The 27,848-nt window shown below is 35.1% G+C and overlaps 1 protein-coding gene across 2 annotated transcripts; it reads left to right on the plus strand.

Annotated features, from left to right (window-relative positions):
* Positions 1 to 173: 173 nt before the first annotated feature.
* LOC125059416 lies at positions 174 to 25,949 on the plus strand. Of its 2 annotated transcripts, none has more exons than XM_047663833.1 (21): positions 174 to 454; positions 7,788 to 8,432; positions 8,708 to 8,887; positions 12,977 to 13,128; positions 14,258 to 14,365; positions 14,569 to 14,720; positions 14,854 to 14,957; positions 15,509 to 15,677; positions 16,083 to 16,192; positions 16,343 to 16,529; positions 16,776 to 16,945; positions 17,316 to 17,479; positions 17,590 to 17,721; positions 17,800 to 17,960; positions 18,147 to 18,719; positions 18,800 to 18,911; positions 19,195 to 19,327; positions 19,824 to 19,978; positions 20,073 to 20,935; positions 21,152 to 21,427; positions 21,546 to 25,949. In XM_047663833.1, the coding sequence occupies exons 1-20, from the start codon at positions 355 to 357 to the stop codon at positions 21,420 to 21,422; spliced, it is 4,641 nt and encodes a 1,546-aa protein (XP_047519789.1). In that variant the 5' UTR covers positions 174 to 354; the 3' UTR covers positions 21,423 to 21,427; positions 21,546 to 25,949. The 2 variants fall into 2 exon arrangements, with proteins under 2 accessions (XP_047519789.1, XP_047519790.1); XM_047663834.1 differs by having other exon boundaries at positions 14,860 to 14,957.
* Positions 25,950 to 27,848: the final 1,899 nt, after the last annotated feature.

Raw genomic sequence — 27,848 nt, forward strand, 5'->3', positions numbered from 1 at the left:
TGTTGTAGTTTTAAACAAAAACAATGTTACGAAAATAATTTCTTATTTATGTTATTTTTTAAATATTGTGAATACCATTCAAAACAATCACTACAACTTATTTTGGTAACATGCAACATTACAGTTAAATGTTAAATTTTGATCTTCAGGCAACATCTGTTGTTTATTGACAAGATGAATGACAGACGGCGGGGTCCTAGTTCGATGGCATTTTGATGGAAACAATTTAGTGGAAATAAATGACTTGTTGACGAGATTAAAACTGCCTGCATGAAATATTGTAGTGAAAATGTGGCGTACGAACAATAATTAGACGTTTTCTACGGGTGGACACCGTTATTTTGTGATACAAAGATGTATTTTCAGTACACGTTAGGAGCCATTTTTATTGTATTTATTTTGTGCGTTCATTGTGATAATGCTGGTATTAACAACGAAATATTGGAGATTTACGGTAAGTGGCAATATTTATATTTAGAAGTTAGTGTTGTAATATAAATTTAAATTTTAAACGTTATGACTCACAGGATGTAACGCCTATCCTTTGGACGATTCCGATATCTCCCTCGAAATCCTATTAAAAGCGGCAAATATATTATAGTACGTACAAACGTATAATACGGATTAGTTTTAATTCTACGATTTGTTACAATTGTTTAATTAATTAATTATGTCTTTATTTGCATATTTTTGTTGTAAATTTTCTTATAAGAAAATAGTCTTTAATTAAATCTAGGGCTAGGATTTCGCTTAGATAAAAACTATCACCGACGTTATTGAAGGTTTTGTAAGATCATGTTTCTCAGAATATTTTACTTTTTCTGACACATAAGGGTGTTATTACCATCTCACATTCATAATTTAATATCTATGTACTGGAACCAGCACTCTATGCATGTTTCCAGTTGAAGACGCCTTCCAGAACATTTCAAAAGTGGCCTACTGCAGCCTAGTTATTTACAATTATTGCAAACAACTTCAGTTCAAATTAAATATCATTTATCCAATTATAAATGAATGTGTGTTTTAAATTTGCTTAGTAATAGTATTATGCAGTAAATTCATAAAATAATAGATTAAAATTAAAATATTATTTGTTTAGTAGTACATACTATGTATAAAAAAACCTTGTTATTAACTTAATTTTCATATAAAAGAAAACATTGTTAAATTATCTTAGTATGTTGTATATTAAGCTGGCTGTGAGACATCAGTTAATTGCTTTAAATCTTGACCTTGATCTTCTAATGACTAAATTTCAAGATATGTAGTTGTTTTATTTATGTCTACCAGTGTGGTTTACTAGGTAATGGATAGGTAAACTTAATGTACAATATTTAAGAATGAAAAAAATAATTATTTGATTGTAAAATCACATTCCTCTTCTTACAACCACAACACCTTGCTCCTCATGACATTGTGAAGCAATGATTCATAGTGATAATATAAATAAAAAACAAATGTTTAGCCTCTATCAGCAGTAGACATGGTGAATAACAGTGGAAAAAATTAATATTACCACACACATGAAGTCATATCCAACCATACACCACCATGGTCTGGATGGACCATAGCCTGGTCATATTTTCCAGAGTAGAAAGACTAGAGATTAATGAAATAAGACTACTCTAAAGCATAAGACTAATAGTTACGCAGTTCTTTAAAAGTTATTGGCTTCAAATACCGATAAAAATAATTGGTTTATCTAAAATATGTGCAGTGCAGTGAATCCTAGCAGTCCAAATACAGAACAGAAATATTAAGTTTAGTGTAAGCATAAACACAGCCATAATATAAATACAGAAAAATGCTCCATTTCACTTATTTCATGCAATGAAAAGGCTAATTAGATAAAAAACAAAATGTTTTCATTGTTAACGGAGGCTTTTCACAAACATTTTTATTTTTCTTTGAGAGTCGTTTGAATAGAAAAATATAGGCCGACAAATTAAGATTGCACGATTATAACCTAGAAACCCCATTATAGTTGCAATTGCATCTCTTGAACCTTTTAATGGAAAAAGCCATATTGCATATTAGGCTGTTGATACAATAATGATGAGGGTTTTATTCAAAGTATTTAAACACAATGTTGGAACAATAGAATACTCTCATTTAATGCCTTGTTTTTTATCATGGATTTATTTATTTTTACTCTAATATTACACTGATAAAAATATCGAATGTCGTTATTTAAATAGAATACTTTTTTTAGATAAACACAAACAACATTTCATGCCTATGAAGAAAACAGGCAAAACAAAAGTACATATAACAACACTAAATATCTAGTAGAATTCTTTAACAAGCGTATATTCGTCTGTAATCCACCTTACCGAAATAAAATATTAAACACTTGTAGATTCGGAAACATTTTTTAATTACGCCGCTCAAAAGCCCGCCTCGAGAATATTTTTGAGGAATAAATAAACTTCTTATTCATTCGTATATTCCTGCCGCTGTTTTCAAGTCTTCCAATAAACTGCTAGAACGCAGAGCCGTGTGTGCCTCGGTGAAGAAGTTTTATTTTTTTGCAATAGGAATTTGAATAAATCCTAATCATTTAACAACACCAGAGCCAGGCTTTGACGCAGCTAAACAAATCTATTGCACTTGTATTATTTATATATTATTTGATTCATGATTCGGCTAAATGCGCTTTTAATAGTGACTGTTTTATAGTCAATCACCTTTTTGTTTCATTTATTTAGACAGCCGACGGGAATACATGTACCTATAAATTCTTCTTAATCGTTTTACAATTTGCTTGGGCATTATTTGTCTACTAGATGAGGCTGGCGGAAACCATCAGGTTTAAGACAAAAATCAAATTGAAACAGATAAGTAAATGAGACCAGGTGACCAAGGGATGTAGTGTAGTGCCACTGGACCAGATGACTTTTTCATAGGCAATTAATCCGCGACCTGGTTTTGAAGCAAATGTGTCGTGCCAAGTCGGCGAAGATTCGCGCTCAATACCAATCAAGCTAGATCCAATTTTCGTCGGTTAGTTCGTGAAAATTACTGAGCCAAAAACGTTTTATTCCACTTATAAGAAGCCAACATTGAACTATATTTTATTTTTTCCGACACTTGCTTGAATGTAACTAAAATGTACGACGTAAATTTTGGACGGTAAGGTAATAATTATAGTAAAAATGGGTATTCAAACACCCGATATTCAAATTTATTTTAAGTAATAAAAATGAGTTGTTCTGAATCAATTCTATATATCTTAATAGACTTCATCATAATACATATTAGAATTCGAGCGCACCAACTCACAAAGACAACGTGCTGTAGCAATTAAAATATTAAGTTACAGAGAATGTTCAACTACAAATTCACGTAAATTAGTTGAGCATAATTGTTTGTACCGTAAGCATTCCCTCGTAGCTGTCACCATCAATTGTGAGGTCAGTCCTTAGTTCCTGTCCGTGTCGTTACGAATATCTATAGCGATCTCTTTAAATGGTAGGACTGAAAATGAATAGAGTAATTTAGGTACGTAAAAACATTGTTAGACGAATTAAACAATTAAAGTACAGTTATACTGTTGGTTGACCTTTAGAAATATAAACTACTTCTTATCCCTTAAGGATAACAACATATCCTTTCTAAAACATCTTTTCATCAGTAGGTATCTGATTGTCCTGCCTGTTACATGTGTGATGTTTGAGAGCAGAAATAAAAGTAAAAGCTTATAAAAGTGCTAAAAAAAACAATATTAAAACAATTTCAAAAATAGTCAAATACACGAGGAGACTCTTATTATTTAGATGGCAATCTCTAGAGAATTTATTTGTAACGTTGTCTTCAAATCACATAAAGTATTTTTTCTATTATACGTGTGATGTCAGAACGAGTCACCAGTAAAGTAAAACGTAGATAAACTACTGAGCTTCACAATATTGTTATAACTGACTTATCCAGCACGCATTCATGATTCTCATTAAAAGTTTTGCGAACGAGTACCAGTTAACTATTGTAGTTTCGTATCGTATTATTTTACACGCTCGTTTACTGCTAGTAATTACGACCGTAACCTACATATGTTACGTCACAAATAAGTTCATTTAGCTTTTTTAACGGAATTACCACGAATATGGTAATTATAGTACTGGTAAAGTAGTTACGCTCGCGATTTCGGAAACACAAAGGAGGAAACACTTGGTCTGCGACATAATCAGTTCCAAATATCGTCTAGAGGAGAATGAAGATTCATTTGTATGGTCGTGCCGTTGACTGCGCAAGAGTTAAAATAAAAAGAAACACCTGAGGTTCGTTCTTTTTAGTATAAATAAAAAAGAAAAGTGGTCTAAATTGTGCGAAAGCGTAAGAAACTAAAGCGCGTAAACACGATAGATTTTTAGAGGCATTCGAAAAATGCATTTCTGATTCAGTGTTTATAAAAGCGTAATTCGAATGTATTTTAACAATTTAGTACATTTTAAAAATTTGTTTGTGACGTAACTTTGATTAAATTAAATCGAGATAAATTAGGTACTATTCAAAGAACTTAAACACGTATGATACGTGGGAGCAAGTCCAGAATAATACAATTTAAATAGACATAAAAGTGTCAAGACTATGAGGGTGCACTCGCTAAGGTCAGATCCATCAGTGATTCACTGTATGGTCACAGCTTAGAATATTTGTAGTTGAGAAACTGTGAATATTGTTAAATTATCTCACATATATATAAAGGATACGTTGTTAGGTACGAGGATGTTATGATCGATTTTAAGTAAATTAAATTCAGATTTTGCTCATTTGCATGATTTTATATACAAGTGAAGCCATAGGCGTTCATGTAAATTCCAACGTTGACATTGATTAAATAGACACAGTAGTACATTTATTTTTATAATTAATTCGATAAATAAGCGACGGTACTGCACTACTAGTCCTTTTAGCAATCTATATATTAGAGCTTCTGTTGTACAAGTAACACAAGCGTTTCGTAATGAGAGTCATTTCTATAATAGAAATAGAGTACATGCAACACTCTGTGGCCAATCTCAATTTAGCGCAGTTGACGCGTCGCCATTCACTTTGATTACTGTCAAGAGCGAGTACACTACAGTGGTGCTACATACAATAGCCATATGCGATGAGCTCAAGGGATTCGCAGCTTTCTGTATTTGGTATTAAGAAGGATTTTACCTCGTAATTGATAGAGCATCAATAGTGAGCTTTATGGATTTTCGTTTTTCACCTTTGTTACAGTTTTTGCTGTGTATTTTTTTCTATTGAAACTTAGCTGTCTTTTTTCAGCTATAAAAACGAAATGCTCCATTTTTCTCAATTGTAGCTGAATGCAACATATCGTCCATTAATATTAGATATTAAAAGGTGTGACTTTTATTATGATTAAAAGAGTGTTTGGCATGAAAAGAATTGAATTGTATAACTGAGTAGCCATTCGAACATTTTTAACTTTAAATACGTGTGGTTCTTATGGCTTCAGCGTGCGACTCTCATCCCTGAGGTTGTAGGTTCGACTGTGCACTAATGGATATTCTTTCTATGTGCGCATTTAACATACGCTCGAACGGTGAAGGAAAACATCATGAGAAAACCGGCTTGCCTTAGAACCAAGCGTGTGTCACCCAGCAGGCTATTTGCTTATTAGATTGACAAATGAAACAGATACAGAAATCTGAGGCCCAGACCTAAAAAGGTTGTAGCGCTACTGATTTTTTTAAAACATTAAATACGGAGGCCATCATCTTCCATTCACGCGCTCAATGTGACAAACAAAACTTCAACATTACTAGATGTTGCGCTTGTCAAAATTGTTTCTGCGTTTATGAATCATTTACGATAATCAATTGTTATATAAAATATATTATTATCCAATATATTCTTACAAGAAGGTGATTTTGTAAGCAAACTAGATGTAGGGTTACAAAATCTATAAAATAAAAACTAACAAAAGCAGAATAATAGGTCAACGACATAAACGGGTTGAGGTTTTTGCTTGAAAGAAAATGTTGAGAGTTTCTTGAGATTCAGGGAGCTCGTATTGTATTTATATCTTGATTGTAGATTAAAATTAATATATTCTTCTGCCTGACCTGGTTATAGCAGTGCTATAGTTCGGTAAAGATATATTTACAAGGTTCTAATATACAGATATAGCTTTTGACTTTACCTAATTGTTCTTTCGTACTTTGAGGAGTCAATTGCTCCTGAATTTCACCTTCAATACTCTGATGACAATTGGACCATTTAGAAAGTACACCGTTTCAAAAGATTTTGTCAATATCGTTTAGTTATTAGATATATATAGATCAAGATCGTAGGAGAGCTTAACGAAAAAGGTCCTTGAAATAGTTAGATAAATTAATAGTAAATATATGTAGTTATGTATACTACTTACTCAGTTCACTGGCGAAGCGACCCAAAGTGAACCTTGGCCCCCGAAACTAGAGAATCGGGCACTTGGAGCCGTCTTTCCAGCAATTCCTGTTGACGGGTCGGCGGCCGGTCGGTTGTAGTAATGTATATTTCAAGGGAAAATTGTGATTTTAATATTATTATCTGTTAACTCGTATCCTCAGAATAGTTGTGGATCATAGTCACTTTCGCATTTGAAATTTTAGCTTGGACTTTTAGATAGGCAATTAGAAATCCACTTCCTTGTACAAAATAACTTCCGTAGGTAATAATGTTGGGCAATCTATGCCCATTGTACGTTTTTTATTTCAGTTTCCTTTGATTAGACAGATTGCAGTGAATTCTTCTTGTAATAATAGTAGTTATTTAATTTCGCTGATTTAGTCACTAATATTTAGTTTTAGGTGCTATAGTATAGTATAGTAAATAGTAAAAAGAACAAAAGTATCCTGTAAATTTCTTTTTAGTCACAATATTTTTTGTACGTTAAAATGTTTTATTATAAATTAAATCTGCCACACATAATTGCACACATATGTATATGCGAACATTAGATTGTACCACAATAACATTTTTGTACCATATTCTTGGAAATAGATTGTTAATATTATTATATATAGTTAAAATAGTCATGTAGGATATTGGCTAATGGCAAAGTAATAACGGCACATAGAAACGAAATACGTAACGGAACTTGATAATACTACTATGTAACTAATATCGACAGTCTGATTAACAATTGTATGAGCTGATAAATTTAAAATAACTGGTTTATCAGAATAAAGCAAGCAACGGTACGTATGAACTAATTAGGAGCCCTTATTATAAATGGTGTTTGCCCTTATCGCATCGAAAACAGTTATTGATGGAGTAACTTAGGGAAAAACCACATATTATTATTCCGTTTGCAGGGATTATATAGGTTCAAAGATTTTTAAATTTTGAGAGCCGTTAAAATAGTTTTTATACAACTTTAATATTGTATGTACAGTTAATTTTATATGTGTAGATTTCCATCTTATTAAGCTTTTTTGTATCCGGCCCCAACAAGTTTTGTTCAATATTGTAACGGTTGGCTCAAGTTCAATAACCACTTCGATTTTTTTAAATATAATTATAACGTAATAGAAGTTACGTGTTTTTTACGATACTTCGTTTTACGATAATTTCTAGTATTTTTCAAGTGAAAGTTAATTAGTTAATTTTTATTATAACAATTTATTATATCTTATTTATTATTATACTTGCCTTTCTAGCGAGATCCTCCTACGATTTTTTAAATGGTTTTACTCCGGAGAAGATAATATTCAGCCATTTTTAATAACTTAGGGATTAGAACTTTTAGAAATGAAGAGACATTTTTTAACCCTTTTATTTATTTTCAGTTCCGTCCGCTCCGCAAAACCTCACAGCGAATAGAGTTATATCAGACGAAATACATCTGTCATGGGCCCCGCCATCCGAATACACAGTACACATTTTGGATTCCACCGTAGATCGAACCACAAAACACGACGAGTTGCAAGTCATACCCAGAACTCAGGCCGATGCCCCAATAGAAGAGCCGCAACCAGAAAAACTCAAAGACTATGCGTACACACTATACAACAACGACAGGCTCAAATACAACGATGACTTCGCATCAGACGACTATAGAAATAAGAGAGACATAAGATCACACAGACACAGAAAACGAAGGCAGGATAACGTAACTCATGAGAAAATTGAGGTTGAAACTCACCAAGCTTTTGAATTACCAATCGAAGTTGTCAAGAAGTCACCTCCGGCTAAAATTGATATAACTCAAATAGCGTACGTCCTGTATTACGAAGAAGGTGTCGCTATTCGGAAAGGGTCCAGCGATTCAATATTCGTAGCTGGTGTTCCGACGTCGGACGAGATTAAACGACGGAATGTGTTTAGAAGCGATCTTGGTATGGAGGATTATTTAAATGCGACGAAGAATCTTACGCTGTTGAATACGTCCGGTGTTCCCACTAAAGTTGTTGGGTTTCGATTGAAGAATTTGAGTAAGTAATTTATGATGTTGTATGGGCAAGTAATAAAACTAATTGGAGGCGTGAGAGTTTCAGAAGCCTCTGTTACAATTATAGTATTCATACAAGGTTTTATTAGTGTCAAGAATCAGGTTTTGCATGTCGAATCAAACAGGAGTCTGTCAATTTAAATAGTGATATTATGCACACAGACGAGATTTGTATTTTGATTACTATAACTTTAAAAAACTTAATTAATATAATTCCTTATGTGAAGATAGGAATCTGAATGTAAGTTTTTTCTCCAGAGGCCTTCACTCCATACAAGATATGGGTCCGTGCGTTCTACAACTTCCAACTGACTGGAGTCAAGTCTCAAGATCTCCTTCAACGCTTGGGTCCCCAGTCGACTCCGCTGTATGTCCTATCTGATGTGAATCCACCCTCAGCGCCCATTATACTAAATCTTACGTGTGATTTACCAAATGGTAAGTATTTACTATTTATCAAACGACGCAACCTGTATTACAGTTTTCTTTTGAATTAATTAGTCTGGAAGAAACAGCTTTTAGCAATAAGAAAGCCCACATCTTTTGCCTTCATTTATTTATTTTTCTCCTGTTTTGTGTTATTGTGATATAAATTAAGTGTTTTTATTATTTATACTATTTATTTGTGACGCTTAGTTAGATAAATACTTTCAAATTATAAAAATAATGTTTACATACAGAATATTAATGCGTTTAATTAGATTGCTGACCAATTTCACTCCCAAGTAATGGCAACTATGATAATATGATTGATATACATATATATGTCGTGGGCTTATCGTTAGATTGGCCAGATCGAGATATGCCCAGGCAGAACGTGATACTCCGGCACATCATGATCTGGCCATCCAACACAGGGCATATCGTTCAACACTTAACGTTTGGCGATTTGGCCAGAGATACTTTAGGCATATCGATTATGTAGGGTGTCCAAGGTTTTAGCAAATAAAAATAAAGTTAAGAATTAAAATGTTTATTAAAATTGAAAATAATTATTGTTATGAAGCTCTAACTTAACATTATTTTTTAAAATTCCAAATGTGGCACATAGAATCACAGTTCTTTGGAGAGAAAATAACAAAACGCCTATTTGAGGCAAATAAAATATGTAAATAAACAGTAAGGTTTAATAAAATGTTAACACAGCCATCACGTAGAAAACGGCACGTACGAGCAACAGCTAGAATTAAATGAAAATGTTAAAAAATAATGAATAACATTAAAAATGAGTTATTTAAATAATAAAGTGTAACTAAATAATCAGACTCATTAATCAGTTGAAAACAAACTTATATTAATAGGAACGTCAAATAGTTTTTCAAAGAATAGTTACCTATTATTTGTTATTAAATATGACAAACATTAATAACATCGTCAAAAAATTCTAAAAATGGCACATTCAATCACAGCCCTTTGGTAATAAAATAAGATAACAAACCAAACGTTCGTAACATTTAAATACCTAAAAAATCTTTAGAAATAGGTAATACAACCCGACAACCGCCATGCAGAAAGAGAAATTAAATTAAAAAATGTTTATAAACATTAAATAGGTACCTACTTAAAAAATGTTCCTCAATCAGACTAACAACAGACTTAATCAGTTGAAAATAAACTTTGTATTGAATATTAAAGGAAAGTCAAATATTTTTTGAGATATCTATCATTTGTTGATGCATGATATACTTTGATGACATTTTGAAGTGCAGAGAACATTATTCTTATAACATGCACACCTTTTGGTGTGACATTGATTTCTGGCAGGCCTGCAGGAGCATTTCTGGAAACCTTGACCTCCAAACATGGACTGACATGTGACTGCATGACGCAATGTTATAAATGATTCAGAAATGTCTCCATTATAATCTTTGGCTGAAATTTGTAATTCTTGTCTCGGGAACCAGTTTTTTATTGTTCCAGAAGTAGTACCAATTTTAAATACATCATTCCTAATGTCAACAATTTTACCTGCGATGTTCTTGGTATCAAGTGGCCAACGATCAAATTTTGGAACATTTATCAAGACGCTATTACCAACTTCTAATAACGGAAGCTTTTTGACTGTTTGGTCAATCATTTTTTCTGCAGCCCGTTTGGTACCTTTAAGAGTTTGTGCTCTTTCTTTTGCAATGTCTTGTTCTCTTTTGCATATGAAACATAAAATCTGAGACCCGTAACCTTCTTCACCGTCAGTGAGACCACATATAACGTGAACTGGTTTAAAGCACGATCTACAACTATGAGCTCCAGTTGTTTCTTTGGTACAAACCAAACAAATCTGCGTATTGCAGTCGGCTTTCTTAGTCGTTAGTGACGTGTCGCTACTGGCTGAAACCCCTTGAATTGAAACGACAAAAACATCTTTGCTAGTAGAAGCTCTGTTAACAGTTTGCAAAGCTAAATCTTCTATACAGGACGTATCATTTCTGGGTGAACAATTAGTTGCTTCAAGTTTTTGTTCGGCGGTTTCAATATTTTCTATTTTCAGATCTTGATTGGCAAGCGCCGTTGCCGAATTTACACTTGTTAGGACGTTCTGTACACTTAATGCTTTAGGAACATTTATTTCGGCCGAAACCATCTCAACATCAAGCGTTAGTGCTTTACTACTTAAGCCATCAACATTTGTCCCTTCAGGCAAGATTATCTCCATCGAGGTTGTCGTAATATTCTTCTTTTCAGTTTCAATAGATGAAATAACACTGTCTGCGATATTGGCAGGCGCCGGTGCCGCATTTATACATGTTGGGGCATCCTGTACACTTAATGCTTCAGAAATATTCACTTTGGCCGAAACCATCTCATCATCAAGCGTTAGTGCTTTACTACTTAAGCCATCAACATTTGTCCCTTCAGGCAAGATTATCTCCATCGAGGTTGTCGTAGTATTCTTCTTTTCAGTTTGAATAGATGAAATAACACTGTCCGGGATATTAGTACCTTTCAGTAATGTTTTGGGGTCAGAACCGAACAAGGCACGATAGGGTGATCTACCAATTATACGATGAAAAGATGAATTTTTATAATACTGTACGAAGTAGCAACCCACAGACCAATTAGCAGAATCATTATCTTTCATCCAACAACGCAACATGTTTTCTACGTCTTGGTTGCTACGTTCGACGCTTCCTTGCGTTTGAGGACGTCTAGGGCCTCCATGAACGATCTTGCATTCTGGCCACAACTGCACAAGTTCTTCAATGACATGAGCTGTAAACTCTTTCCCATTATCAGATTGTAAAATTAATGGTGCACCAAACTCCAAAAATATTTTAAATAGTTCAAACGCCACCTCCACAGCCCTCTTAGATTTCAATGGCCTCAAGTGTAGAAACTTGGTAGCATGGTCCTGATAATTCATTAACCACTTGTATTCCCCGTCCGGAGCTGATTGTAAATCAATAAGGTCTACCTGACCTCGTGAGTTGAAATCTGGTGATATAATTGGTTTTGTCACTATACCTTTTTTTGGCATGGAACGTTTCATTTCACACACTGCACACAATTTAATGTATATTTCTATAGCTTTTTTCGGTATGTGAAATTTGTTTTTAATACTATATATCATTTTTTCTCTGCCACCATGCCCAACAGCTTTGTGAACTTCTGTTAATATATCAAAATATTCATCTACGGCGACTATGCGCACTGTAGGATCATCGGCAGTTTTTCTTTTGAAAATTAAGTAATCTTTGTCAGAAGTTTCCATGACATCATATTTTGCACTCCAATAATAGTCCGAAGAGACCCGCTGCATGGTCACCCTACTTCTTTTTATTTGTTCAATAACCTAAAAAATAAAATGGAACTTTAGCGTACAAACATTAGTTACTTAATCAATCTAAGAATTTTAATACATAATGACATGAGAGAAACGCATCACCTACACATTATTATGCAAAAATAAACACTTGTTTATCAACTAAATACTAACCTCTAAAATACGTTGAGAAGTCCATGGTTTTTTTACATTGTGCGAAGAATCTTTATGTCCCTCATAGAAATCAAGTAACTGATGGTAATATTGTTCTTTAAATGCACTTTTTGTTTCGTTTTCACTGTTCATTTTGATAATATCAACACCACATTCACTTGTTTGTAACGCCGCCATCTTCCGCTCGCGTAAACAAAGCCGAGCGCGCGAAGACAGCGCCACTATCGGCGCGAAATGCAACTATTTCACGATCCGCCGTGTTGTTAGCTCGGAATATCGACAAATACGTTATTCTCGTCGATCTGCCCAACCTTTTACTTGGCGCATCGCGATATGCCCGGCCGAATCATGATGTGCCGGCGTTTCAAGAAGTGCCCGGGCATATCTCGATCTGGCCAATCTAACGATAAGCCCACGACATATATAATAATGTTTCAAAATAAAAATATAGAATCGGTAACACTCCCGAATCCTGTATTCAGAACATGTAAAAGTAAACTCATATATCATTTTTAAAACAGCAAATAATTGTTAGTCTAAGAAAAACATTTTCAAAAATTTTGTAGTTTTGATATCTATAACTGTTTACCCAGGCATACTTTACCTCCAATGGCGTCAACCCCTGGAGTACAATAACTCCCTGGATCTGTATGTGGTGACCCTCAGGAAGTTACCCGAGCAACAGCCTCGCACGAGACTCAAGTTACCCACCAACAAGGATGATATTGAGACCACGATCAGTGTTGTGAGTATCAGTGTCTACTTTGTCTTCACAAAATATGTACGAGAGAATATATTTGACTTACACTTAGTATCAAAATCCAGAAATTACAAGAGCACATAATGATATGAGAAATGTAAATAGGGAATAATGAATTAATGATTAATAAAACTACTAATCGACAAAGTAAACGTAATATGACATTTTTTTTACTTAGACCCATCTAAGTAAAACAATGTCATATTAGAAAAATATTAGCTTTAGTGCACTGAGACAAGGGAAACTAACATTCATGTAAAGCCTACTTATACTGATATATTTTTCCCTATACGCGCTAACTTATGCCAAATTGGTGTAAAGATTCTTAAACTGATCACGAAATGCTAAAGATTTACAAAAGGAAAAAACAATAAAAATACATTTAACTAAGTAATTCCTAATTCGGCTGTGTTGTGTGATGGTGTAAAATTGAGTGTTTGTATGAGAGGTGATTTAGCGCTATGGATATTTACTGATATTCTAAAACTATGTTTTCCTATACTTTTTAACTATATTTTAACTATACTTTTTACGTTCTCTTATTGTGAATAGGGGAGCGTACAGACAAAACTATAAAATGAATTGTAGCACGCGTAGTTCCACCCTAAGAAAGATAAAGCATACTTACTCGTGTAATCGGATTAGACAGTTTGCCGTCAATTTACATGTTCAATGCTCCGTGAAATGTCTACATTAAGGAAAAACTTTTATGGTAATTTGATGACGAGTTGACACGCTTTTTACCGGATTGAAAGAGTCGACGGTTCAAAGACTTTAAACTGAATAATAGATGTGATTTTGTAAGGTAAACTCAACTGACAAAAACAAATTAATAACAAAGTAGTCGTGAATTTACTTTTGTTGCCGTGGTGCAAATTCTAATGATTGTTCTTGAAAAACATATTACTCGTTGCCCAATTATAGATTTTATCACTTGAGATGGACATACCACGGAAAGGCTGTGTACCGTGAAGTCGTTAGCTAAACGAAAGGGCTAGGTCAGATCAATTAAACAATTTAAATATCTACCGACGATAAAATATGGTTGAATAAGCGATCACATAGATATTTTTCATTAAGTAACCACAATACAATCAATACTTCCATTTTGCAGAATGTGCAGCTATGGAACGTAACACAGTACGAAGTGAAGATCTACGCGGTGACGCTGTCAGTCGCGCGTCCGGACACTTTCATCAATGGCACTGAATCACCGCCAGAGGTAAAATTAATGTAAACAGTATTATTTTACCTTATTGTTTTAAGGTCTTATCAGTCCTGTTTATAATGTTTATAAATATAATTGTAAATAGAACTGGGGTCTAACGGATTATGGTTAAACTACAAGATTAATATTATACACATTTTTCTTATTTTATTTAGCATAACATTATAGAAATAATAAAATTGATTCTTATTTTATAGCAAGTATCGAGTGAGTGGTGTACTGCCCATTCTGAAGCCATGTCTCCCGAGGTGGGAAAGGCTATGCGCGGGGCTAATGCGTCCGTGGCACTACTCGCAGCCGCCCTCATGACAGTGTTAGCTGCCGGTACTGCTGGCGTGCTTTATTGGAGGTAAAACTGTTTTACTTTGACTAGTTTCCGATAAAAGGGAACCGACGAGTATTCATTTGTCCCATACTCCAAATTATTAATTAATAATCTGAATCTGAATAACGTTAAACTAAGGTATGATACTTTGTATCAGATGCAGAACTCGTCTCAGCAAATGCATAAGTGCTGCTTACAATTACTTGGAGGAAGGGGGCGAAAGGGCAGCTCGGGCCCCACTCAATACTTATAAGAAACCAGGTATGTATAGACTTTGGCTATAGGATTTAATACTTATGGAATGTTTAGTTCTTATGCTTCTTTATTTTTCCATACCTAATGTAGCCCTTTTATATATAAGACCGGTAATTGTTCGTGTAAAAGACCTGCGTTTTTATTGCCTATGTACGGAAATCGAAGGAAATTGGTTACCATTTTATCGAATTCAAAAGAACACCAGGGGAAAGTATTCTTACAACTGTAACTTAAAAAAAAAATCGTAACCATGATACTACATACAGAACATCGAGACGACCTAACTCGAGACATATTTTTTCGTGTGTTTACATGTAAAACTCAAGGGTTAGGTTCCACACGAACTCAAAATTAAACAAAAATGCCTTTATAAAAAAGGTAAGTTCTTAAAATAATTATATAAAATGCACTTATGAAATTGCTAGTTATTTCAGTATTTGTGTGTTATTAATTTTAATACTAATTATAAAACTTGATGAATGAAAACTTTGAGTGATGGTTTTTTAACACTATTTATTTTATTTGATATAATTCTTACCTATATATGTATTTTTCAGTATCCCGTTCGTCCCCTCCAACAGGGAACAATACGGGCACCGGGATCACGGCAGAGAGCGTATGCGGACGTCCGCCTCGAATGGCGGGCGCACATTGTCCCTTAGTACGTGCACAGCATTTTCCCAGTCATGTGGCCTCGTTACATGCCGATGGAGATATCGGGTTTAGGTGCGTATACGCGTGTGAAAGTATGTACGCATTCGTGAACGTTAATTGAATGTTTAAAGTGTGGTATATTTATTTCTGTCTATGTACAAATGATATGAAAGTAGAATAGAACGTGTTTTCGTTTTCCTTGATCTGATGGGTTAACGAAGTATATTCCATTCCTATCACCTGGATATGAGTTAGGGTCCTTCAACAAAAGAGCGTACCAATTCTTTAAAAGATCGGCAACGCACTTGCGAGCCAGTGTTTGTGTCCATGAGTCGCATTTTCACTTAAAATTAGATGAGCCTTCTGTCCGTTTGCCCCCTGTTTTATAGAAAAAAAGAAGACACAAGGCATTATGAAATTAAAAAAAAAATAACATATCGAAATACAATGTTCAAGAACCATTTTTTGTATTTTCAGTAAAGAGTATGAGATCGTGGTAGCTAAATCCGCGGCTTTAGGCCACACTAGTCATCACAGCTACAGACCAGAAAACAGACTCAAAAATAGATATTTGAACATCACAGCCTGTGAGTATCCAAAAATATATAGTTTTTAATATAATATAATTTTTATATTATTTTTAAATACCCTCAGTAAACCAATTTATAAAGAATGCCGTTTTTAACATTATACCTCCCTCTCTTTCTACCCTCATTAAAAACGTGCATCTCTTTCAGACGACCATTCGCGCGTATGCGTGTCGGCCGGCGGGCGTTGTGGGGCGGCGGGGTGCGTGGGCGCAGGTCGCGGAGCTGTTTGCGATTACGTCAACGCCAACTTCATCGATGGGATATTGCCTCAATTGGACGAAGACACAATAAGGCGGATCGAACGACGTCTGGAGAGGCGGAATAGACCTACCAGGTACTACTTATATTCTCAGCGTGACAAGATTAAATAATATTATTGAAACATCAATTCATCAATTCTACGTTTATGACATAAATTAAATAAATTTTTCTTGTCTTAATCTGCCAAAACTTATGTAATTTTACGTTTGACTGTAGTAAGTGACAAGTTATTATTTATTGAAGTATTAGAAAATTTAGCGAGTACTCTATAAAACTAGTATTATAAGTATACTTATGCGTAATGGATATTTAATTTCAGACAACCATCAGTAAAAGCGTCAAAACCACCACCGAACCTGGCTGAGGGAATCGAGTCTGCCTTCCTAAATATTGAGTTCTCGGGCATTGTGGAGTCTGACGATCAAAGGGACTCTGACTCGGAGACCAGCGATGACGAAGAACAACTGGATGATGTTTTTGTTAATATTAGTGAGTATATAAATAGACCTTATAATTATTCAATTATAAAATTGTGGATGCTTTACATATGTATATAAAAAATTTTCGTTTATTGGAAATGTATATAAATACTTTTATTATCTTTGACATAATATTACTTCAGCTTCTAAACTAGCAAACAGTGTGTAAAACGTTTGTCTCTGACAATTCAAATATGTCAGTTATTACGGAAAAAACTAGATGAATTTACAAATGTGAGATTGTAAATAAAAAACAATTTTTTTTTATAACTCAGTATACACACTAAGTAAAGTTTGAGTTTCAATGAGAGTATTAAAACGTGCCACACATTGAAATTATTATACAAAAAAATATATAAAAATCCTAAAACCACCAACAGATGGCGCGATACGACAAATAAAGCTGGAGTGGGTCGTCTGGAAGCGGCGCTACATCGCCACTCAAGGGCCGACTCCGGCCACTCTGGATGCCTTTTGGAGGATGATATGGCAGCACAAAGTCAGAACTCTGGTTATGATTACGAATCTCGTAGAGAGGGGCAGGGTCAGTGGTGTACTTTATAATTAAGATTCATTCATCATCAATATAAATATTATTCATAAAAAAATATATTATTTTTAACTGTCGTAAAATAAATTAAAATTTCTTAACAGCGAAAATGCGATATGTACTGGCCATCCGGGGGTCGGGGAAGTTCAGCAGAGTTTGGAGGAGTGCACGTTACGCTCCTGTATGAGGACGTACGCGCAGCGTATACTATACGGCATTTACGAGCAACGCCCGTGGTAAGATATTATGATTATTATTACTTAGATGGATAAATAACAAAAGTATGAACTTCTCAAAATGTCTTCGTATAACAGGTGACCGAGCCGGGAACGGAAGACAGTCCGGACAGACAGAGACACATAGTGCAGTACCATTACACGGTGTGGCCAGACCACGGTACGCCCAGACACCCGCTGGCCGTTTTGCCATTTGTTAAGGCCGCCGCAGATCCGCACACGGTGCTAGTCCATTGCAGGTGAGCCCTACTTGAGCCTTAAACATAATACTGGTGACAGATTGTGTGAAACCCCACTGCCACTGAACTCCTATGATATAAACAATTTGAAATCAGCTAAATGTGAAATACAGTTTTTAGAAGTTCATGGACTAAAAATGACTCCCTTAGAGTATTTCTTTATGTTTTTGAATTCTATTTTCACAGCGCGGGCGTGGGCCGAACGGGCACGTACATAGTGATAGACGCACAATTGAACCAATTGAAGCTAACGGGAACTCTGTCCCCGCTGGGCTTCCTCTGCCGCGCACGCACACAACGAAACCATCTCGTACAAACGGAAGAGCAGTACGTATTCGTACACGACGCGCTCCTGGAGTACGTCCGGTCCGGCGACACCGAAGTCGAATTCTCGAAAGCCAGGGAATATCTCATCAAACTCCTGGAACCCATATCGGACGAGGAACTGGCGGTCATGGATCTAAATTCTACTAAAACCAAGAGCGTTCACGATTTGACCGTCGAAAACGACGTCACCAGCGTCAAATCGAATAGTGAAAATAAGACAGAAATTCTAGAGAATGGCAGCGAAATGTCTTTGAAAACTGACGAAATCAGCGAGCCGAGTAAATCGTCAGATGGCCAGGAGAAGGAGGTGCTGGTGAACGGGGACGAGAGCGAGGGAGTGTACGACTTGGCTCCGCGATCCACGGACACGTATAGTAAGAAAATGGCGGCTTACAATAGTATGAGTGACGAAGAGAAAGAGGAAATTAGGAGGTTAGTCAAAAAGTCAATTTCAGTGTTTTATATCTTTATAGATATGCAGATAATATAAGAAAAATGTATTCTTATTCTAGGGCGAATCGAGTGGAAAACTATGCACTGTTGGAACGAATGCGGTCGTTATCAAACCGGCAACCGACGTACCGAGGCCCACCTCCTGTCAATTTGTTGGAGAAACAGTATCAGGTTCTTATCCTAAAATTAAGATACATATTATTTATTTATTTAATTATAAGTAATCTTACAGCTAACATACATAATATTACTAAACAAACACTTAGACAGTACAAAAAGCCAAAACAGATTACATAGATAAACAATATTATATACGAAAAATTAAACAAATAAGCGCATCAAATAGACAAAATATAATAATATTTGAAATTGATTGAGAATATTTAAACATCTATATGTTTGAAAAAATTGATTAAATCTGCCAATTATTAAATTTTTCTGATTGTCTTTCCAGCTTATAACCCGATCTTGTGTGGAACCAAGTGTATGCGCACGCGCAGCTCACAACGCTGAGAAGAATAGACCCGGTGGCTTTCTTCCTTCGGATTCGGCTAGAGTTATGCTCGTGCCCAAACCTGGGGTTGAAGGTATATTTTTTTTTTTAATTTACTACGAATTCATATTAGTATATTGTAAACACAAAACCAGGAAAATTGTTTGAATAAACATGACACCTAAATGCAAGGAATGTTAAGGCCCTTAACATCTTTGGGTAGAATGCCCGGCGAACCCCGAGGGAGTGTGAAGGGCTGAGGTATTTTTAGTAGGTGGGGTCTCGCTACCCATCTGAGTAGCAGAAGGCTTTGAGAGTAGACCCACCCGCGTCAATTTCGACATCCATGGCGCGGGACTGCGCAAGCGCATTTTCACCTCATTAAAAATAAAATTAACATGTGTGTAGATTTTATTTGTTAAATAACTTGCATATATTATTCATTGTTGTGGTTTCTTTGCATTTTTTTTTTGCGTTGTGTAAACGTTAATAGTAAACAAACATTAAAAAAAAATAAAGTTGTAACTAAATAAACAGAAAATATTAAACGAGCGTAAAATATGAATTTATTTAAAAATCCTCATCTACAGGCAGTGACTACGTGAATGCGTCGTGGGTTTGCGGCAGACGACGCATGCGGGAGTACGCAGTCGCCCAACATCCCGGGCTCGGCGGAGAGCTCTGGCGGCTTCTGTGGGACCACACCGGGCAGCTGGTGTTGATGCTGCCGGATGAAAATTCCTCGGTAAGGACAACCATAAAAGTTGATTTCTGCTTTTTACTAATTTCATATTTTTTATGCATAAGCTCTGATGACTTTGTTTTCGTATTCTTTACAGGACTGCGAAGTATTTTGGCCAACTGAAGATGATCGAGAATTGTTCATTGCTAACTTCCGAGCCAGTTTTGTGTCCAAGGAGACGTATGTGGCGCATCGACGAACAGAGAAAAAGGCAGAAACGCCGTCGGAACCGGAGATCAATGGATACCGGAGGCAAGAAGGGTCGGAATGCGCCGACGACGAACGATTAATCCCGGAGAATTCACCGATACAAGATGGAGAACACCGCTACGACAGAGCCGAATTACGCCTCGACTCGCTCAACGGAAGCAGAGATCTATCCGCAAGAAAGTCGATAGCCAATGGAGATCTGTTCTCGTCATTAGCGGAAAAGAAAAACGGCCCTAAATCCCCTCGCAGCCCTTCCAAAATGTCCCTAAAGAACTTCAAGTTGAGCTCCCCGACGAAGTTCAAGTTTCCCGAATGGGGGGCGAGAGCCGGCTCTCCGCCCGACGAAGCCCCTCCTCCTCCTCCGATTCAGCCTTCCCTCACGGTGCAGGAGGAGATGGAACTCCACAGGCCGCTTTACTACTTCGAAAGAACGGAAAACACCAGTCACGTGCCATCGGACAGAGTGATAGAAGTGACTAACGTTAGTGTGCACTCGTTGCAGGACGATTATCAACTAAGTGTGAAGTTTATTAAGTGTTGTGGTTGGTTAAGCGGGGATACGACGGACTACAGTGTTAACGCCCCGGACGATAACGAACACGTGCGCGGAGTGAGAGAGACGAGCGGGAGCGAAAGGGAGGGAGCGTTGGATAGGTTGATAGCGCCTTACAAGGATTCCTTCGGGTTGATTGAATTCGTTGCCGGATGCCAGATGGAGTATAAGAATGGGCCCGTTATTGTTGTTGACAAGTGAGTATTGCCTATAAAATTCATTTTTTATATAAATTTACTACCCTGAAAATTATTTAGGCGTATTTGAAAATTAAAAAAGTTTTGGTGCTTTCCAGAATAATGTATACCTTTTTTTCTCAGTATAAAATGTTATTAACACTTAAGTATACACGGTTTATACTAGACAATGTCTGCCGATTACATGACAGGTTTTCAAACGTTTGTTTCTCATAGGTTCGGGGGTTGGCGGGCGTTAAGCTTTTGCGCTCTGAGTGCAGCCGGTGGCGGCGCTCGGAATCCAAATATACACGAACCGGGGGCAGAACACGCGACCCCTTGCTCGTCTGCCGATCTATACTGTGCGTGTGCGCTTCAAGCGCACGCACGATGCGTACACCATCACACCTATACGTCTACGTCCTCGCCCTTACCGCCGAGCGCGTTGCTGGCGTGCTATTGCGCGCTGGCTGCGTATACGCCCGGCTTGCACGATCGTAATAGCTGAACCGGGTATGTTTTAGTGTATATTGTTTATTATCATGTGACTTTTCTCTTAGATAAAGATTTCAAAATATATGAAATTAGTAAAAAGTTATATTCAGCCACTCACAAGGATGTTCTTCGACAGGTGGTGGTCACGAGTGGACGGTATTGTACATTGAATACTCAGCGCGTTGTGCGATCCAGCGAAGTATTATTTGACCAAACGTTGGATAAGATTAGGTTTTACGTTTTCAACGCGACGCTCAAATATTTGAAGTTTGAACCGATGTTGGTCTCCAGATTATGTTGGTGCTAAAGTATTAATTTATTTAGGATGTGTATTGAGGCTTCTCAGATTCAGTATTTTGCGTATTGGCTTGGATTTGTACTAACATTGGTTCATCGGTGGTTGATGCGGTGTGTCATGTCTGATTAAATCAAATTTAAGAGCTGCTCAAAATTTGCCCTTTCGAAAACGACTTAAGTAGCTTTCTTCTCTTTGAACTTCCATTGAGGCCAGTAACATTTCGGGATAAGGTTCAAACAAATGAATATAGATGTACTTTGCTTCAAATTAATTTGGCCTCAAAGTGCGAGGGAGATATCATCCAGTTCACACCGACCTCTTTGTATAACTGTCATATTTCAGTACAGTTTCTGTAATCTCAACTTTGTCGAGACCATTTCAAAAGCTGCTTCTAACAATTATTAAACTAAATACTCACTGGAGTAACTTAGCTGAGAGGTTTATAAGCTTTTTTACTTGTCCTATACGAGGTTGATCAATCAAATATAAAATTAAGAATTATAAATATTCCATAAGGATAAATGTTTATGAATGCTTCATTGGTGTAATTGGTATATGGAAAGTTATTTAGTGCGGTTAATGTCTAATCAAATATTTCCGATTTTCTATTGGATTTTTCGGTATTATATCAAATTTAAAGGCTATGAAATGTACAGGCTGTTTAGGCTTAACCTGCCTGTGTATAGTTTTAAGGGTATATTGATGAAGGATTCTTTGTGTCGATTTATTAAGAGTAGCGTATCTGGTAAATAAGAACTTGAATTTACATCCGATATCATAGATATTTAAAGATAAATCTTTTAATACTAATTTATAAAGACTGAAATTGGTTTTACAGCGAAATCATTCAATTGTATTTTGGAGATTCTCTAATTACAAAGTTGTCTCATTTGCTCAGTTATACAAATAGTGACAACGAACAACGAGCTTTTGCTGTTTTTACGTATGTTGTTTTAATCTAATAAAGAAATACGCCGTTGATTAAATATTTAACATATATATATCGTATCGGATGATTTCAGAAGTTCTTCTTTACCAAATTAGATTTGAGGGCATAACTCCTATTAAATGTATGGTCCACTATTTGTTAATGTTAGTATTGTATAGTTTGTCAATTACGCTAGAAATTTTAACATTGATGCCGGATTCTACATACCGCGAAAACTCAAAGAAAATACAGTGTTTACGAAATCAGTTAAAAAGCCCACTAAAACTTTAATGACCATAAGAATTCACGAGGTGATCGACTCAGGATAATTTATCGTAATAGTCTTGAATTCTAGTATATTTGGAGTTTATAGTATTTTTGTGATAAACAGCGTTAGTTATTTTGTTTTGATTCAAAATTTGATAACTGACATTTAACTGGATGACTGTGTGACACTAGCAAACTATATAGACTTGACAGTTGACAGTCACTTTGAATAATTTCCCAGTATATTCTGTATATAGATTATTATAGAATATGTTTACTATCACACCTTGTAAATTACAAGGTGTAATACACAGCATTTTTACTCAATATTTAAATAGGTATTAATCAATGTGATGTATAAATTATACCATAAACGCAAAGTATCACAATCAAAATGACGACAATGTAACTATATAAATGAGTAATAAAAAAATAGAATAATTACAAATAGAAAATAGTAACAATTTAGTTCCTAGGCTTTCTAGAGAAATATAAAAATCCATAAATGATATGCCTAATACTCAGTAGAATTAGATAAAGTGAGAAATTGTTCAAGTGACTAGTTATAATTTTCGTACAACGTTGCTCCGCTAACTGTTACTTGTAAAGTGTATATTCATTTTGAAGCACAAAGTATTTATAGGATCATTTCATATCAGGTTCATTTGCTGTGGGCTTAACCAGTGACCAGGTTGTCAAAATAAAAACTTCGCACATTCTCTGTCTTAACAACTTATAAAAATTTATTTAATCGATCGATTAACGATAATTTTTAATATTTTGTGTGTCGTTTAATCATTATGTCTGTGACTACTGAACGAACGAGCTGACAAACTTGTTTCTATAATAGGTTATTTCTGCTATATGTTCTGTTAATAGATGCGTTGTAATTTCTCAGGGCGCGGCCTTTTATTTTGACAACTTTGGACGTACGATATCGGTTAGCGAAAGGAGGGTTCGGAAGCTCGTATGTGCCATTTTAAGCTTAGTACCTATGTAGTTAGTATTAATTATATACCCTGTATACAATATACCTTGCTTAGTTCAATTTTTATATACCTTTTTTATACGGTGTGACATCTTGTCGTTTTAACTTAAAAACTCGGCTATAAATCTGATTTCGGTTAAACCGCATTGAACAAATAATTCGTAGATAAATTAAGCGTAATGTTCAGCTATTATTATAAGTGATGATTATAAAATCTACTAATTAAAAATGAATGTCATTTAGCGTGAATAATGAAAGTATTTCTTTTGATGTTCCTTAAAATTAGTATTTGGCGGTCCCTAATATATTTGAAAAGTCACAGTTGCTTCACTTATGATTTGTTTATTATTATTTCCTTGAATAAAATAGACATTTGACCTGACTTATTAACAATAAAAGCCAGTATTTTTATAAATGCTTGTAATATAAAATAGATTCTTTTTTAGAATTTTTCAATTTTTCTAGTTTTTCTGCACTGATTAATAATATAATTTGTAATAAATAAAAGTTAGACCGGTAAAAATATAACTGAAGCACCATATACCATATTTATAATAGTTTTTCCAAACAAACTTATTCGATTTTTTTTTCTTGTAGGTTCGTTGACACTAAGATTTTAAAGCAACGAGCTCTTGCGATTTTTGTATTGAAGCACAATTTTTCTAATAGGTACAATGACGTATTGCATTTCGGAATACCAACGATAATTAAACGTTAATATATATATTTAAAAACTTATGCGGTTTTTACAATAAAACGTAAAAGTTGATCAAATTTAATTAGTCAAGTAAAAGTTTAGCAATGTAAAAGTATACTTACGCAATGAGTTTCAACTTCAACTTTGCTTGATTGTGGAATAAAAAGTTCTTTAGTACTTTGATCATGATATTACTTAATTTCAAAATCAATCATTACTCGTTCATTCATAAGGTGTTATATGTTTGAACACCAAATTTAGACTTGACAATTTGTTTATAGTTGCCAATTGCACAGATTATAATGAAAGATAATCAAGAATTCTGTGGTTTTACGTTATCTAAATGTTAACCCTAAACTAACTAACCAATACGTTTTATTTAATAAGTATTTAAGAAAATCACGACTTTACTAATAATTTAGACACAATATATTTTAAGTAGTTTACTCATTTTTCTACTTTTTTATTTTTACACAAGGCTGACTCCATATAGTGCAATATATAAAATAAGCGTATACTGTTTTGTTCTACATGTTTATTGTATACAGACTTTCTTGTAATGAGCGTTTTCTGGTATTACTTACACAAGATGGCGGCGTTGATATGCGCGCCAAAACATCTGTCATAAAGTTGCAAGTGTTTAGTAGATTTTTTGTGAAAACTCTTATATTAACAGCATGGGGCCGTTCAAGTATTACGTAAGCAGATTTACTAAAATTTATCCCCCCCCCACTTCCTCTTCTCAGCAAAAGTAAGCAAAACTGTCAAAAATAATAGTACATAATTTTATTAATTCTTTGTAGGAATCCTCGAAAATGCATTTAGTTTTCAATCATAGACAATGTGTAATATGTGTAAAAAAGTTAATAATTGACTGTTGACTGTTGACTGTTGACTTAATCACCAAATAAGATAATCAAAGACCCCCTCCCCCTATAATAATACTTGAACGGTCTCCATAAAGCAGTTATTTGATTGTTAAAAAGTTAAGGGAAACTATCGCGTCTAAAACTTAATTGACGTGCAAGAAACCATAACGGAAATGTTTCACAATTAATATTTCAAGGGTTTGGTGATGCGCGATATTTTCGTTTATTCAAATCTAAACCTAGCTACCTATTCCATTTATACTAAAAATATTTTATTAAAATGTTTAGAAGTGTTTCCAGACTTGATAAATATACTTAGGTGAAACGCACGTAGTTTTTAATTTGTAACTCCATGTACAGTATTATCCTAGAAATGTTTAAAAGTTTTGTACATCACATTCGACTATTTAAATCGTGTGAAGACTATTTATTTTATGTAACCGCCTCTATTATTTGAAATGTATAAATAGATTAATAAGAATTTGTATATGTATATTGTGTTTTTATTTTTATCACTTAATTACATATAACCAAAATCAATCATTTTAGATTTGATTTGATCTAAGTATGTGATGTAGGAATTAATTACAAACAATAAATATGTATTGATTCTTTAGTATAATTTAATGGTTGACTCTTATTAAAAACACAATACAATATTAATTTCTCGATACAAAAAAAAAAACACAAAGTTACCTCTTACTTTTGTCTAATTTGTTTTTAATGGTTACTGAGATGGTTGAAGTATTCGGTAAGGAAAATATTAATAGCTAAAATTTCAATGCTGTATTTTTATCACTATTTTAAGAGCGCCCTTCATACCTACAAACTCTGTTGAAATAAATTCAGTTTCGCGTGTAAAAGAAGTTTCGAAACGATCACCACACACAATTACAAGTTCCGCGGCGAAGTTTTGCGTAACTCCCAAAACTTTGTAATATTTCCTAATTTCTTGAAAGAAGACCCGAGTAAAAGAAAGTTTTCCCGCAAACTTTCTTACCATAACTACATACTTTTTTGGTTATATCGTTTATTTTAAAAATATCTTAGTTCTACAGTTGTATTGTTAACTAGGTTTTAAAGGAGGTTGTATGTTCACTTAAGCAAATGCCGGCTTTCTTTATTTAATTACTGGCTAGTTCAATGCCCAGAAATTGTAATAATTCAGTAGGGGGAAGCGGGGTAGATTCGTACAAGGGGCACCTTCATACACTAAATACATCTGATAGGCGCGGATCAACATATTAACTTATGCATGTATGAGTAGCTTACCGATGGGTGTGGTTTCTGACAAAGTCAGACAGCAGTCGGGAACGTGATTCGGCCAGGCGTAACTTATTTTATAACCTCACTTTTAACGTCTTTTTTTAATAAAAGCTTGCTCTCTAAATTATTCAGTTTGATTTTATTTAAAAAGATAACACGGGCCATGTCAACTTTGTGTACTGATCTGTGAATAATGCTATATACGGTTCGCTTTTTTCTAGCAATATTTTTTTCTTGTTATGCGGTAGGTTTATACAGTAGCTTACAGGGCACGTAAATGTCTCATGTGAAGAAAATTATATTACTTTAGTAAAAACACTGAATGGTCGGACAAGAAGAAAGGAACTAGGGGTGGACGCAGTGCCGGATTAAGCCAGTGCGGGGCCTGTAGCAAATTCTAGACCTTGGTTTGCTTAAGATTTTCAAGTTAAGGGTATTAAATAAAACAAAACTGTTTCAAATAAACTTTTCTGGATTTAATATGGGCAAATTTAGAGATAACACTATCGATATCAACTTCTTTAAGCAAATCATGCTCTATATTGAACAAAGTGAGATGATAAAGACGTTCTTGGCCCATCGTGTTCCTTAATTCATTTTTAATACCATTTAATATTGAAAATGAACGTTCGCCATTGCAATTAGTGATCGTGAGAGACAAGTAAATGCGCAAGGCAATATCAAAGTTGGGAAACACGATTCTAAAGAATCGTATAATAAAAGTTTATAAAATTGCTGTTCCAGAGGTTCCTATTTCTTGCTGTCAATAACAGTAGCCACAACTAACTGCACACGTTGCTTGAGCACAGATCGCAGCTAGAAAAATTCTGCGATTGAGATTGTCAGATATGTCACTCACAAAAATAGCACGAGAGTTAACGCAGGTGGCGCCAGGCAGCGGGCCCCGACTCGCCTATAAATATTATGACGATATTTTCGGAGTAGTTGTCGCCCGGGCCCGGCGGGAGACGCCAACCCTTTAAGAGAGGGGAGATTTTGACACTCCCCTGCTGCTTGGCCACTCGGTCACAAATCTGCCTGATTGCGTGGCTGATAGGCTAGGATGTAGGGGTCCCTGTTTAAAAAAAAAAAATAACTGCACTAATTCGCCAACTAGGCTGTTGTC

The sequence above is a fragment of the Pieris napi genome, chromosome 19 (genome assembly GCF_905475465.1).
Source record: "Pieris napi chromosome 19, ilPieNapi1.2, whole genome shotgun sequence".
NCBI classification, from domain to species: domain Eukaryota; kingdom Metazoa; phylum Arthropoda; class Insecta; order Lepidoptera; family Pieridae; genus Pieris; species Pieris napi.